We start from the raw sequence: 13,422 nt of genomic DNA, 5'->3' as shown, positions 1-13,422 counted from the left end.
GTCTACTGGGGGAGTTAAAGGAGACTTCAAGGAGGAGGTGGCATTTGAGCTGCAAATTGAATGACGTATAGGAGTTTGTCCAGTGGACAAGAGGAACAATTCCATCTCAGGCAGAGGGAAAGGCATGGTGGGCCAGTCTTGGCCTTGGAAACCAGAAGTAATTCTGTATTTCATTAGTTGCACGCTGGGAGGGAAGTGTTATAAGAGGCTAGGGGAGGAAGGTGAGAAGGGAGGAGATAGCAGGGCTTTGAAGACTTTTGGCTAAGAAGTGCAGATACCACCCTGGAGGTGATGAGGAGGTACTGAAGGGTTTGAGTTGGGGAATGTCGTATTCAGATTTGTGTTTTAGGAAGATCAGGCTAGAAGTTGTGTGAATATTGGATTACAGCCTTTCCCTAAAAACCAGCTCAGTGGCAAGGGCCTCTCTGGCCTGTTTGTATGAGGACTGATGTTTCACACAGGAGCCTGGCCTCAAATCTCCACCAAAGGTGGAGTTCTCCCCTCCTTATTATAGGAAAACACGAGTCCCATCTATTTCCCAAATAACTTTCTGAGCCCTTCAAATGCTGGTTTGTCAACCATCTAACATAAACTGCAGTGCATCTGCTATGCCTATTGCCATCACTGGATCTTGTCTAGGGCCATCACCCTCCCCACTCTACCTCTGGGTTTCGGACCCCTCCAGCCCCAGCCTCAATGAGAAGGTCCTGAACCAGATCCCAGTTCCATTACAAGGCCAGTCCCTGCCATCCACCTGCTATATGTTACTGAGATGCCCAGTCTTCCCGCCCCACACATCAACCACAATGAACTTGAGCTTCTGCCTTAACTTGTAACATGGGATTAGTTATAAGGACTGCTGGAGCATTACATAAGTCATGGTGGTCCCCTCCCAACTCTGCTCAACTTGTGGAGCTCTGGGCAGCTGCAACTCACTTGCATACCTTACTTAGAAATTGGCAATTCAGCCCACCCAGCCAGGAGCAGGCAGGAGAAGATGCTGGTGACAGGCTGGCAGATAGGAAGGCAGGGCTAAAAGTCCAAGGGTGAGCAAGTGCATGTGGTGAGGTTGGATTATGCTGTTCGCTTGGATGACCTTCCTCAGTGAATGCTCCCAGCATTCCCCAGAAGAGATGAAATACCTCTCATTCCAGATTAAAGATCATGCATATTTCAAGTTGTAAGGGCTGTAGCTATAGATGTACAATGGATGTAGCTAACAGACCTGCATTCAAATGCCTCCCTGTTTACTACGTGTTACCTCGGACTAATTATTTAACTTCTCATTATCTCAGTTGACAATCTCCTGTAAAATGGCAGTTACAGTACTTCTATTGTTATCATAACAAGTAATGAATTAATATTTGTAATAGTAAGTATATATAAATTTGGCTAAATTAATAAAATATATTTAAAGATCAATGAGTCTCCCCTCTAAAATAGGGATCATCATTATCATTTCATGCATTTGTCATAAGGACTAAATGACATAAGGTATATGAAGCACATTGCAACCATTCAATAGAAGTTCATTCTTTCCCCCATGTGCTCTCTCATCATGGAATAGCTGGGAGCCAGGTGAATGGGTCCTGAGCTAACCAATATGTGGCTGGGAAGAGGAATGGATGGGAAGAATACTCCTGAGGAATTGGGGATATGTCAGCCAAGAGAATGTATCTGGGGGAGGGTAGGAAGTTCTAAGGGACACACGCTGTCTAGGACCCCCACACCTTCCCTTACACTGACCATGTGATCTTTGGGGCTGCCAATCACAGTCCCCCTTCTCCCTCCTGAAATAGCAAGTCATAGAAGTGACTGTGACCCAGATGCAGTCTATCTCCATATCGTAATGTACCCCATTCCCCTGGGTATGTCACCCAAGCTGGGCCAATCAGAATCCTTCCCTGGGATTTTTCAGCTTGGAAGTAAAGGGGGAAAGGCTTTTCTTTCAGTTACAGAACTGAAAGTCTTTTCACTGAAGGTTGTTCACACTATCTTCCCTGGCACTGGGAGAAAGTTTATCTGCAGTAAGAAAAATTGTGCCAACACATAAAAACACAGCCAAGAGGTAAAGGATGGAAGGAGAGAGAGAAGGTAAAAGGAGTGAATGGAAAAGATGGAAAGGAAAGGAGAAAGGGAGAGGAAGAGAGAAAAGGAGGGAGGGAGGGGGAGGGAGGGAGGGAGGGAGAGAGAGAGAACTTTGTTCAAGTCCCTAGATCCATTTATACCTGAAGCTGGCCAGATCCACCCGTGGGCTTTCCAAATACAGGACTCAATAATTCTATTTTTTGCTTTAATTAGACTGTGTTCCTGTCAGTTGCAGTGGAAAGACTCCTGACTAATTTTGGAACAAAGAAAATAATTCTGCCTAGACTGTAAGATTCATTAACAGGCTAAAGAAACAGTACTTGTGACTAAACTGAGGTGGATGACCAGCAGGGTGGCAGTTAGTATTTAAATGCCACTGAGGTAACAGAAAATCAGTTGACTTCAAAACTATTTTAATTAGATGTCAGCTTTGGAGAAAGATTTTAAGGGATGTCAGAATGCTCTGTCCTAAGCCCTGACCTGCTCATCATTCTTACCAACTTCTTCGCTAAAGCCTTCTAAGGTTTGCTTGTCAAAACTGTGGATAATCCAAAATTAGATTATGTGGATAGGTCATTCAGTGACAGAATCCAGATTCATGAATGGTTGACAGCTACCGTGATGGACCCAGACATGCTGGATTAAGTCTAATGGGGAATCATGTCAAAGCTTATGTCCTAGGACCAGTTTCACTAGCACAGGGAAAGGAGGGCGGCAAGCCTTCCCACCAAATCACAGGAATTTTTTGCTGGCTGCAAGCTCAGTGTGATTCCAGAGTACAACACAGCTGCCAAAACAGCGAGCACAAGACCTGGCAAGCTTAACACAAACACGGTGTCCAGAACAAGGGAGATAATCATTCCGCCATGTTCTACCCTGATCAGAGCACATCTGGAGTCCAAGGTGCAAGGGAATAAGGAAGAGTGTCCTACAAAGAATGGTTGTAGAAACAGGGCATTTTAATCAGAAGAGAAGTCATAGTACCTGTTTCTTCACAAACATCTCAAGGGCTGACATATGGCCAAGGGGAGACCTTATCTGCTGGACTCCAGAGGACAGAACCCGGAGTGATGAGTGGAAGTTACACGAGAGGCAGTCTTTGGCAGCAGAGATGCACAACAAGGTCGCCTTAGCTCAGGCTCTGCTGATCTGCGAGTGTTGTCACCTAGAGGAAGCTCATAGCTCTTCCCTCCCCACCACTCCTCGGCCAAGGCAGGGGAATGTCACCATTGTGTTGGCTCTGAGGACATGCCACTGGCCATGGTGTTGACAGAAACAGGATAGGGCAGTGATGTGACCAGGTGCTAAAGTATGTGGGACTAGGAGGCTGGGGGTGAGGCAGGGAGAGATGGGGATGGGGAAGCACATTCACAGAAAAGTGGCCACCTTTTGGCCACCTTCTCTTTGTGTCTCACCATCTTGCTTTAAAAAAAAAAAAGAAAAAGAAAAAAAGAAAGAATATAGATTCCTGGAATCCAGCCCCTTGTTGGGGTGGAGCCAGTGAAGATATATATATATATATGTTCATATATATATATATATATATTTATTTTTTTTTAACTTTCCAAGTGATTCTGACACACAACTAGGTTTGGAAATCACACAAATGACTCCACAAAGAGCTGATTCCAGGGAAAGTCACCTTAATAACTGGTGTCTACGTTTGATGGATCAACAATCCCCTCTGCCTATTCTCCATGTAATCAGAGTCAGTGTATGAGGCTGGCAGCTCCTTCCCTTTGCTCTCTTGCCTGCTGTCCTTGTGCTCTTCACCTCTGAGCCATCAACGATCCGGCTTCCCACCATGCACATGACTGCCGATCTCTTCGCTTCCAACAGCCTTCACCCTGGGCCCGGACCATCTCCCTGCCCTCAGCCTCCAGCCAAAGCCCCCAGGGCACTGAGTGAGCATCCTTTCTCTCTGCTGCCACCACATGGAGATCCTTGCCATCTGTCCCCATTCCTTGGCCTCACCTCTCTCTGGCAGAGGGAGAAATGCTTTCCCTTCCTTCCATCCAGCTCTCTTAGAGGGAGATCTCACTTCTCTCTTTTAGAAGGGTTCTTGGGGTTTAAATGATACATTCACTTTTCGATAAATAATGATTTAGTGCCTGTGATGGCCACACGCTCTTTTGGGTGCTGGCGATAAAATGGCAAACCAGAAAGGCAAAGTCCTTGCTCTCATAAAGCTTGTATTCTAGCTCGAGGAGGCAGATGATAAAGATCATTTCAGAGAGTGGTTCAGGGGTATGAAGAAAATAAAACCAGGCAAAAGTAAGGAGAAACATAAATTGGTGGTCAGAGAAACCTCTTTAAAGAGATAACATCTGAGCTGAGACTCAAAAGACAAAGAGTGAGCCAAAGATCTGGGGGAGAGCATTCTAGGCATGGAGAAAAGCATATACAAAGGCCCTGGGGTGGGAATGAGCTTGGTGTGTTTGGAAAATTCAAAGGTCAGGGTTGCTGCTGTGAGCAGGAGGAGAAGAAAGAAAAGGAGGAAAAGAAAATGAAGACGGAGAAGAAAAAAAGGAGGAAGGGGGCAAGAAGAAGAGCACCAGCAGAGCTTCCTGTAGCACCTAGAATCCCCCATTCAGTTCTTCCCGCCTGTCTCAGTCTGTCCACCTCCCCACACTCCCATCCCCCCCCACACAATATTTTGTGCTCGCAGCCCTTCCCTGCCCTTCCCCCTCTCACCTAGTCTGTGTTTGCAAATATCTCAACCACAACTGTAGACAGGATTCAAGTTATTTCCCGCGGGTCTCCTAGACCTCAGCAAATCAGTGGATGTGAGCAGGCCCCTGTTTAAAGTTTCCCTCAACTTTTCATGGCAGTTTTGAATATTCTGTGAAAGTTAGAAGCCTTGTCTATGTAGGGCTCACAAAGGTCTTCTTGTGGTGTTACCTAACTCCTTACCTTTCCTATCCTAGCCTCAACTCCAGCCCAGCCAAGACACCTAGTAAAAATGAGCTGGCTAGCCACACAGAAAGCTTCACGTGATGTAGTGAGCTCTCTGACACTGTAGGTGCTCCAGAGAGGTGCATATGACAGGAATCAGACACAACTGCACACCATCAGAGAAAAAACAGAGAAAGGAAATAATACTTGAGATCATTTGGGCCACTTGCCACTGTATTCAATACATGCATGCATGTGTGAGGGAGCATGAGCTGTGACCCTGGGTTCCCTTAGTCCATCAGATAGTGAGTATTTCGTCCTTGTCACGTCAGTGTTTAAGGACCAACAAACCAATGGTTTTATCTAGTATTCAACTGTGGAAACACTGGTCTCTTCCAATGCTGGGGGGAAAAATAGAAGTGCTGGACTTATCGAGAAATGTCAGTTTGTTTCTATTCCCCACTAACAAAACTATCTGCTGGGGCACGTAAATAAGGCTAGATTGAATCTAGTATCCATGTGATTGTTTATGTAAAATTTCAAAGGATTTTTAAGGAATAATTTTGACTTATGTGATTTTTGCTTTCCATAGTGCGTCTTGACTCTAACCCTCAAGTAATATGGAACTCCTCTCTTGAAAAAGAATATATATATATATATATATTCAGTTAATATGTATTAACTGAATCACTTTGCTGTACACCTGAAACTAACACAACATTGTAAATCAACTGTACTTCAATTTAAAAAATTTTGATCTCAGCAAATTTAGTAAATTCCACAGCAGATTAAGAGCACTTATTTTAAATTAATCTTAATAAAACAATGCATGATCAATGGGATCTGATTTGGGGGAACTTATCTATTCACTAAGAGAATGAGAATGATAGTCTTCATTAAGACTTTAAAACTAAAAAAAAATGGGACTCCTCTGTAAAATTATTTCTTCTTTTTCATTCTAAATATATATCCCAGTGAGGTTTTTTTCTTTTCTCTTAATTTCTTTCTTCTCCTTCCCCTCCTTTCTCTCCTCCTCCTTCTTCCCCCTCTTTTCCTTTTTCCTCTCCCTCTCTTGCATTTTCTTGCTTTATCCACTTCTTCCTTCATTCCTTCCCTTCCTTGCTGCTTCCTTGAGGAAGGGTGAGACAAAGGAAGAGGGTGAGACAGAACAGGCTACTCTGACACATTGGCCCCTTTTTTCTTCTCAGTATGAACCCTATCAACACACCACACACAAGCGTGCATGCACACACACCTACACCAACACTCCTTCCCCTACTGATTCATTTAGCAGGAATATCAATTCACGTGCTGTTGAGAAGACCCACCTAGACCACCTATCACTGAGAAAGAGAACATGAAACATTGTTTTTACATGACTATGCATTAAAACATGTGACAGAGACGGCTAACTGCCCCTCCAAATCCATTTTCACCTTCATCCTTTTGAAAACTAAATCCCTCCCCAAAGTTTTCACTGGGCATGTGGCTGCCCAGCTAAATGCTATCTTTCCCAGGCTCCCTTGCAGCTAGGTGTGGTCATGGGACCAAATTCTTAGCAAGGGAGTGTGTTTGAAAGTGCTAGCTGTGATTTCTGGGTCACATCACTAAAAGAAAGCTGCTTGCCTCTACTTCCTTTCCCCTCTGCATGCTGACTGGAACTCAGATGTGTTGGTAGTGAGCTGGCTATCACCATGCTGATGAGGACAACTCCGTAGAACAGTGCTGTCCAATAGAAATAAGCTCAAGCCAGGGGAAATTCATTTTACTTGTTAACAAGTAGCTGGTAGGAATAAATGTAAAACAAGTAAAATTAATTTTAACAATATATTTTATGTAGCCTACTATATACAATTATAACCTAAACATGTAATCAATATAAAATATTATTAATGAGAAGCTTATTCTTTTTTCATACTAATTATTCAACAACCCGTGTGCATCTTACGTTTACAGCACAACTCAATTTGGACGAGCCACATTTCAGGTACTGTGACTTGTGGCTACCTCTGGACTGCAGAGTGCTAGAAGATGGTAGAGCACAAGATGGAAGGAACCTGGGTTACTGATTGACCTTGTGGAACAAGCCACCCATCATCTTGGATTTCCCATTTATCTCTTGTTTAAAACACTGTATTTTGGGGTCTCTTTGAGCTTAGCCTGTATCCTGACTAATACAAGATGGTAAGTTTTTTTTTCCCTGCAGAAATTGGTATTGACCTACATCTGACATTCTGTGTAACAAGCTAATGGCATGTTTGTAAACATATCAGCAATTATAGCCCATTGTTCCAGTTGAGTCAGCCAGCTGGAATGGAACAACTTAACTGTGTATGGGAAGTACTCAAGTTTTAAACCTTGAAAAATTCCAACTTTTATGCTTTCATTTTTTTGTATGTTCTGTTTTTTTTTTTTGTTTCATGAAACTCAAAGCAACAATCCCCACAACTATTAAGCATGTAGATATGCATGCATCTTTTAATTTTTATTATCTATTTGAACTAAATACTTATGAAAAGGGAGCACAAGTTAAAAAATTAAAGTTACCTAATAAAAAAAGAAAAGAGGAGAGGTGGGGTGTCACTTATAATTAATTACAGTTAATCATCAGCAGTGCTTAATTTAAAAACAAAAACACTAGATAAGAAATAGTTTATTTAAAAGACCTTATCCAGCTTAAAATTTTCAGATTCTACATATATACTTTTCAAATATATAATTTTACAGGCATATAATATCTGCATATAAAAACAAAACAACAGTTAAATTAGGTTTTTTTATTTCCAATTTGTTGGTTTCCCCACAAACAAAAGGAATTGGCTAAAGATTGGCAAGGTTCTTCGTGTTTCTAAATTAATCTTCTGGTTTATGGGGAAATGCAATACTGAAGTCTATAAAAAGAAAATGTAAATAAGGACCCATCACTTCATACTTTGTGTCCCAAGATATGTCAATTATTATCTTTTTTTAAAAAATTAATTAAATTTATTTTTGGCTGCGTTGGGTCTTCATTGCTGTGCGCGGGCTTTTCTCTAGTTGCGGCAAGGGGGGGCTTCTCATTGAGGTGGCTTCTCTTGTTGCGGAGCACGGGCTCTAGGCACGTAGGCGCAGTAGTTGTGGCTCACGGGCTCTAGAGCACAGGCTCAGTAGTTGCGGAGCACGGGCTTAGTTGCTCCGTGGCATGTGGGATCTTCCCGGACCAGGGATGAAACCTGTGTCCCCTGCATTGGCAGGCGGATTCTTAACCACTGCGCCACCAGGGAAGCCCTGTCAGTTATTATCTTGATTTGCTGTTGCTGTTTTCCTTCAACAAAGACTCAACATCTAGAAGGCTGAGGGTAGCTGGGTGAATTCAGTCTACTCCTAATTTATTTTATTGAGTCAGTGTAGAAGACTGGTTAAGAGCAGAGATTTAGGAGTTAGACATCCCTAAGTTTGTATCCTGACTCCACTGATTATAGCTGTGTGACCATGGGCAAGTTACTAAACCTCTCTGAGATTTAGTGTCCTCATCTATAAAATAAAAATAATAAACTGCCCCAAAGTACTGGAAGGAATAAGTGAGATGCGTAGGAAGTACTTAACACAATGTCTCATCCAGTGCTAGCTGCCAAGTATTTTTCTATTTCCAAAATAAATAATGATCTCATAACATTTTATATATATGTGTGTGTGTGTGTATATATATATATATATCCTACTGTATGACAGTTTCTTTTGACATGGATTATTTCTAATTCTCATAGCTACTCTGTGGGCGGTGGGAGAAGCAGCCTCATTTTACAGTTGGAGAAACTGTGGCTCAGAGAGGTAAAGCTGCCTGCCTGAGGTCACACAGTGAATGTGTGACTGAGCTGAAGTGGAAACAGACCCGGCCAACATCAAAGCCTGTGTTCTTTCTACCAGGCGGAGGTGGGACACTCTGAAACACACGTTCTTATGGCAGTGTGTGCCCCAAAGAGAGACAAAGAAAAGGAAGGCAAAGCAGCTTTGGAGGTCTCCAAACCTCCCAGTTTAGAATAAATCCCTCAATTATGCTTGAAGTTGGACAAGTATTTGTAATCTCGACTGGACATTCTTTCCCCATCAAGTTCCTTGAAATTTCCCTTTAAAGAGCATCTAGGAAAAGCCACTCTCATTAGCCAGGGTCTGGCTTTATTTTCCTAATAAACAGACCTTTGGACAGACAAAAGAGCCTCTTTTATTTTCAATCAATTCTTGAACATTTCAGCTGATTTTCTTCTATTTGGCTTGAAATTGGGATCTGGGAATGGCTGGTCCTGCAAATTGTCCTCCTATAAGGGAAGCCCCTTGAGGATCCTCAACTTGTTATATTTAATCACTGTAATCTCTTTTTCAAAGGAGGCCATGGTCAGAAACAGAGCAGGCCTTTCAGAGCTTTCTAAAGCACAATTATTGCAGAGGGAGGGGTATTGGGGGGAAGAGGGAGGGAGAGTAGAGAGATGTGGTGGGAGAGAGAAGGCAGTCAATATAGTACTAACAACTTGGAAAAAGGCTGAATCATCATCTCAACTGGATCCTGGCTGTTGAGAAGAAACCCCATGTTTCAACATTTTTCTTAATAGTGACCATTTTATTCCAGTCTACAATACCTAAAGGATATGCTGGGGTGGGGGGCATGGAGAGCAGAAGCTCTTTGGGGATGAACTAGAATACTGAGGACAAAGGTCTGCGGCAGGAAAACAAGCCATTGATTCCAACGATTGTGAGGGGCCCTAATTCAGGAAAAAATAAAACAGCAAACAGAACACCAGGGGAATGTTAATTTCCACAGCCCTGAGTCAATACCTAGAGCAGAATGTATTAGATTTACTTCTAATATAACTATTCTAAGAAAGTATAAGCCAACAGAAAATGTCACAAACTAGGCCAGTGCCCTTTTCTTCCTAACTTTGAGTGGCAGAATCAGGTTTGCTAATCGCAGAGTATTTACTCAGAGGGCCTTAGCATGGTTCCTGCAAGATCTTTCGTTCAGGATCTCTTAGTCGCCAGAAAGGAGATAAGATGATTGCCCACCAACAGCCTGAGTCAGATGTCACAGTCCAAAAGGCTAACTTTTTAGGCTGCAATAACCTATAAGGTGAAAGTCTAGTGCTCCCCTCCCTACTAGCCCCAGTTTCCACCTGCTGGCCGTGGATACTTAGGCAGTCATGGAACCTCTCTGTCTATGTGAATCCCAGATGCATCTCTGTCTCAGTGCTGGGGCCACTTGCTGCCAGTGCTTGGACAAACTGGGAGGATTCAAGTGGGAAAAGAAACCCAGAAGGACTCTTGGCCTGCGCAGCAGACTAGCCTGAATTACCCAAAAAAGAAATCCTCCCAGGACTTCCCTGGCGGTCCAGTGGTTAAGACTGTGACTCCCCGCTTCCACTGCAGGCGCCACGGGTTCAATCCCTGGTCGGGGAATTAAGATCCCACTTGCCATGCAGTGCGACCAAAAAATTTAAAAAAAGAAAAAAAGAAATCCTCCTGGTCCTAAACTAGGAATAGTCTAAGGCAAGCCTCATGATATGGAGAAATCATTCATTCATTCATTCAATTATTTCATGAGGACCCAGGTAACTGGCATTCACTGGTAGATTGGCTGAAAGGAGTGCTGAAAAAACCTACTTTTAAACGCATGCACACACACACACACACCCCAGAAACAAATCTGACCAGGCACATCCCTCCATTATTAAACCATTAGGGCCCCATAGCCAAATCAAACTAGCATATATTGGGGGTCCGCTGTAGCTCAGGCATGCTCATCTTTATGCACTCATTCACTCCCTGCAACCGCCCAGGGTGGTTGGATAAACAGCTGTTTTCAATAGCTGGGAAACAGGTTCAGAGAAATTAAAGGACTTGCACAAGGTCACACAGCTACTAAACCCCGGTCCGCCTGACTCCAGAGCCACCTCTTTCCCTGCCACGTGGAGCTGGGACAGTTTTCCTAAGGAACGCAGGCCCTCGGTTTGGGGGAGGACTGAAGAGGCCAGCGGGGTTACGCCCACTTCCCTCCAGTCCACGGAGAGGACTGGCTGCTTCCCAGCTCCGAGGAGAGGCTGCGGCCGCTTGTAGGTTCGGCTCTCAGGGCAGCCCAGCCAACCGGCCGCCAGCTCCCCGGGGCTGGGCCGGGTGTTCTCCACCCCACCCCCACCCTGCCTGTCTCCGCGGAGTACCCAGCATCCCGCCGACCCGTGCCGGCTTGCAGGGGCTGCCCGCCAGGCGCTGAGCGCATCCACGTGCAGACTATGCCGGGAAGCCCGCTCTGGGTAGCTCCAGGTGGAGAAAGTCGGGAACACGAACTCGGGAAAACGGAGGAAGCGTTCTGAGAAGCGTTGCTCCCGGTCCTGGTCGCCTGTGTGGCCCGGGCGCCCGCTGACACTGCCCCAAACTTTCTCCAGTGTTATTCCCATTGCTTCCTCCCGAGATGCTTAGGAACCGGGAAAGTGGGGATGGAAGAGCACCCCACTCGGTGCCCCAAAGCCCCTCTCTTCCTGCTTGGCCCTAGAATTGACTTTTGAAGGGGCAGGGGTGAAGGGACACGCGCCCTGTCACTCCCCGCCCGCGGGGCCCCGGTGAGGCCAGGCAGGCTTCCTTCCCTGCCCGACGTCCTGGTTCGCGACTGGAGAAGGGCAGCTGCAGCACGGGGAAAAGATGTCTGGGGAGATGACCCGGCTGAAGAGAGGGGCGGTGGGCCCTGGGGAAGGCGTCAGTGATCTTCAGGTCTGTGCGGGTCGAGCTGCCTGTCCTGCCTGGGAGGCGCTCACTTGCTTGGACATCCCCTCTCTGCGCTCCCGAAAGCCGGCTCTCAGCTGAGGAGCGTAGGAACGGCATCCCTGGGGCACTGAGACTTGGCGTTGCGGGAGCCAAGGTCCCGGCCTCCAGGGAGCAGGCCTCGGAAATCCGGGCTTCCCTTCCGTCTTCATCGGATTTCCTTTCCCTGTCCGAAACTACCTAGAGCTCCCTGTCCACTGGGAGCCTGTCCTAGAAATCCAGAGTCTTCTCCCTCGCCTGGGACCATGGGAGAATAATTTGGAGTTCTTTCCAGGGACCCTTCCGAAAAGCTCCAGGCTCCTCTCCCCTCCTCCTCGTGCCCTGGGACCAGTTAAGGTAGAAGCCGAAGTCCCTTCTCCTGTAGGGATCTGCCCGAGGAAGCTGGAGTGACCATCCCACTGGGGACAGGTCAGCGAGAAGCTGGTTTCCTTTCTTTCAGGGATGGGAGTGGGGAAAGCCGGAGTCACCACCTTGCCTGGGACCCGACTAAGAGAAGCCAGGGTCCGCTCCACTCCAGAGACGGATCTGGAGAAAGGCGAGTCTCCACTTCTCTCCTGGAGCCGGCGGGGGAAGAAGCCAGGTTCCCTCCCAGCCAGGCCAGAGTGACGCGTCGCTCCGCTACAGCCCATGCCCGGGAACCGCGCGTCGGACGTGGGAGCTGCATCTCCTGGCTGTGGCCCGCGACGGCCCCGGTCACTGGCTCGGGGCTAAAAGGGCTGAGGGCATCCAGGATAGAAGGGCCCTTACCGGGCTGCGCCCGCACTGTGCGCCTGAGAACCGCGCGCCCTCCTCCCGCACCGCGCGGTCGGCGCCCTCCGGGGGCCGGGTCCCGCGCCCTCAACGCCACGCAGGGCCACTTACCGCGGTAGCTGGTTCCCGGCTTGTAGAAGTCAGGGTCGCCCTCCACACGGAGGCTGAACTCGGTGTAGCCCTCGCGCCGCGTGCCCTGGACGCGCAGGATGCGGCTGCAGTAGCCCTCCGACTTGGGCACTTTGTCCAGGGTCTCGTCGGAGAAGGCCAGCGCCGCGGCCAGGGGCAGCGCCAGGGCCAGCAGCGCTGGACTCCGGCTCAGCCTCAGGGACGCCGGGGATAGCCTCATCCTCGCGGGCCCCCAACTTTGTGCCTGGCCGCCGGCTCGCCACGCGACTCCTGCTCGAAGGGGTCCCCGCGGAAGCGAGACCTGGCAGAGCCCGGGCGGGGAGCGGAGCTCGGAGCCGGCGCTGGCGACCGGGAGACCTTGCCGCCTCGACTTGGCGGCTGCCGAGCTGCGCTGCGCTGAGCTGAGCCGAGCGAGCCGAGCAGCGCGAGGAAGGGAGGGCGGCGGCGAAGGAGGAGGAGGAGGAGGGAGGGCTGATTTTGCCCAGATCCCCGAGCGCAGCGCTGTTTTGTTTCCGCGCTGGCGATTAGCGGCGCGGCCGTGTTTATTTTGCGACGCTGGATTCCCAGGGTCTGGCGAGGAAATCATAGGGTACAGGGACACTGCGGACTCTGTCCCACCACCAAGGAGGCTGCTGCCCCAACCCCCTGGACCCTGTGGAGTAAGGGTGCTCCAAGGAGGGAAAGACTGAGAACTTTTGTTGCACACCTACTCTGTGTCTGGCAATATTCTGGGCAGTTTACTTACTATATCTGCTCACCTTTTCCACTCTCGCGTCA

General features: G+C 47.3%; 1 protein-coding gene across 2 annotated transcripts in view; it reads right to left on the bottom strand.

Moving 5' to 3' along the window:
* SPON1 (spondin 1) overlaps window positions 1-13,116 on the bottom strand; it is a 273,050-nt gene extending 259,934 nt beyond the window's left edge. For both annotated transcript variants that reach the window (XR_009702213.1, XM_061201480.1), the window contains exon 1: window positions 12,628-13,116. Coding sequence is in view for 1 of the 2 variants with exons in the window: in XM_061201480.1 (XP_061057463.1) it covers window positions 12,628-12,865 (238 nt within the window). In the remaining variant the exon portion in view is untranslated. The remainder of the gene's footprint in view (window positions 1-12,627) is intronic.
* Between the last annotated feature and the right edge of the window lie 306 nt (window positions 13,117-13,422).

The sequence above is a fragment of the Eubalaena glacialis genome, chromosome 10, assembly GCF_028564815.1.
Source record: "Eubalaena glacialis isolate mEubGla1 chromosome 10, mEubGla1.1.hap2.+ XY, whole genome shotgun sequence".
Taxonomy (NCBI): domain Eukaryota; kingdom Metazoa; phylum Chordata; class Mammalia; order Artiodactyla; family Balaenidae; genus Eubalaena; species Eubalaena glacialis.
The sequence above is the reverse complement of the archived record's forward strand: the minus strand, read 5'-3'. Positions and strand labels throughout refer to the sequence as shown.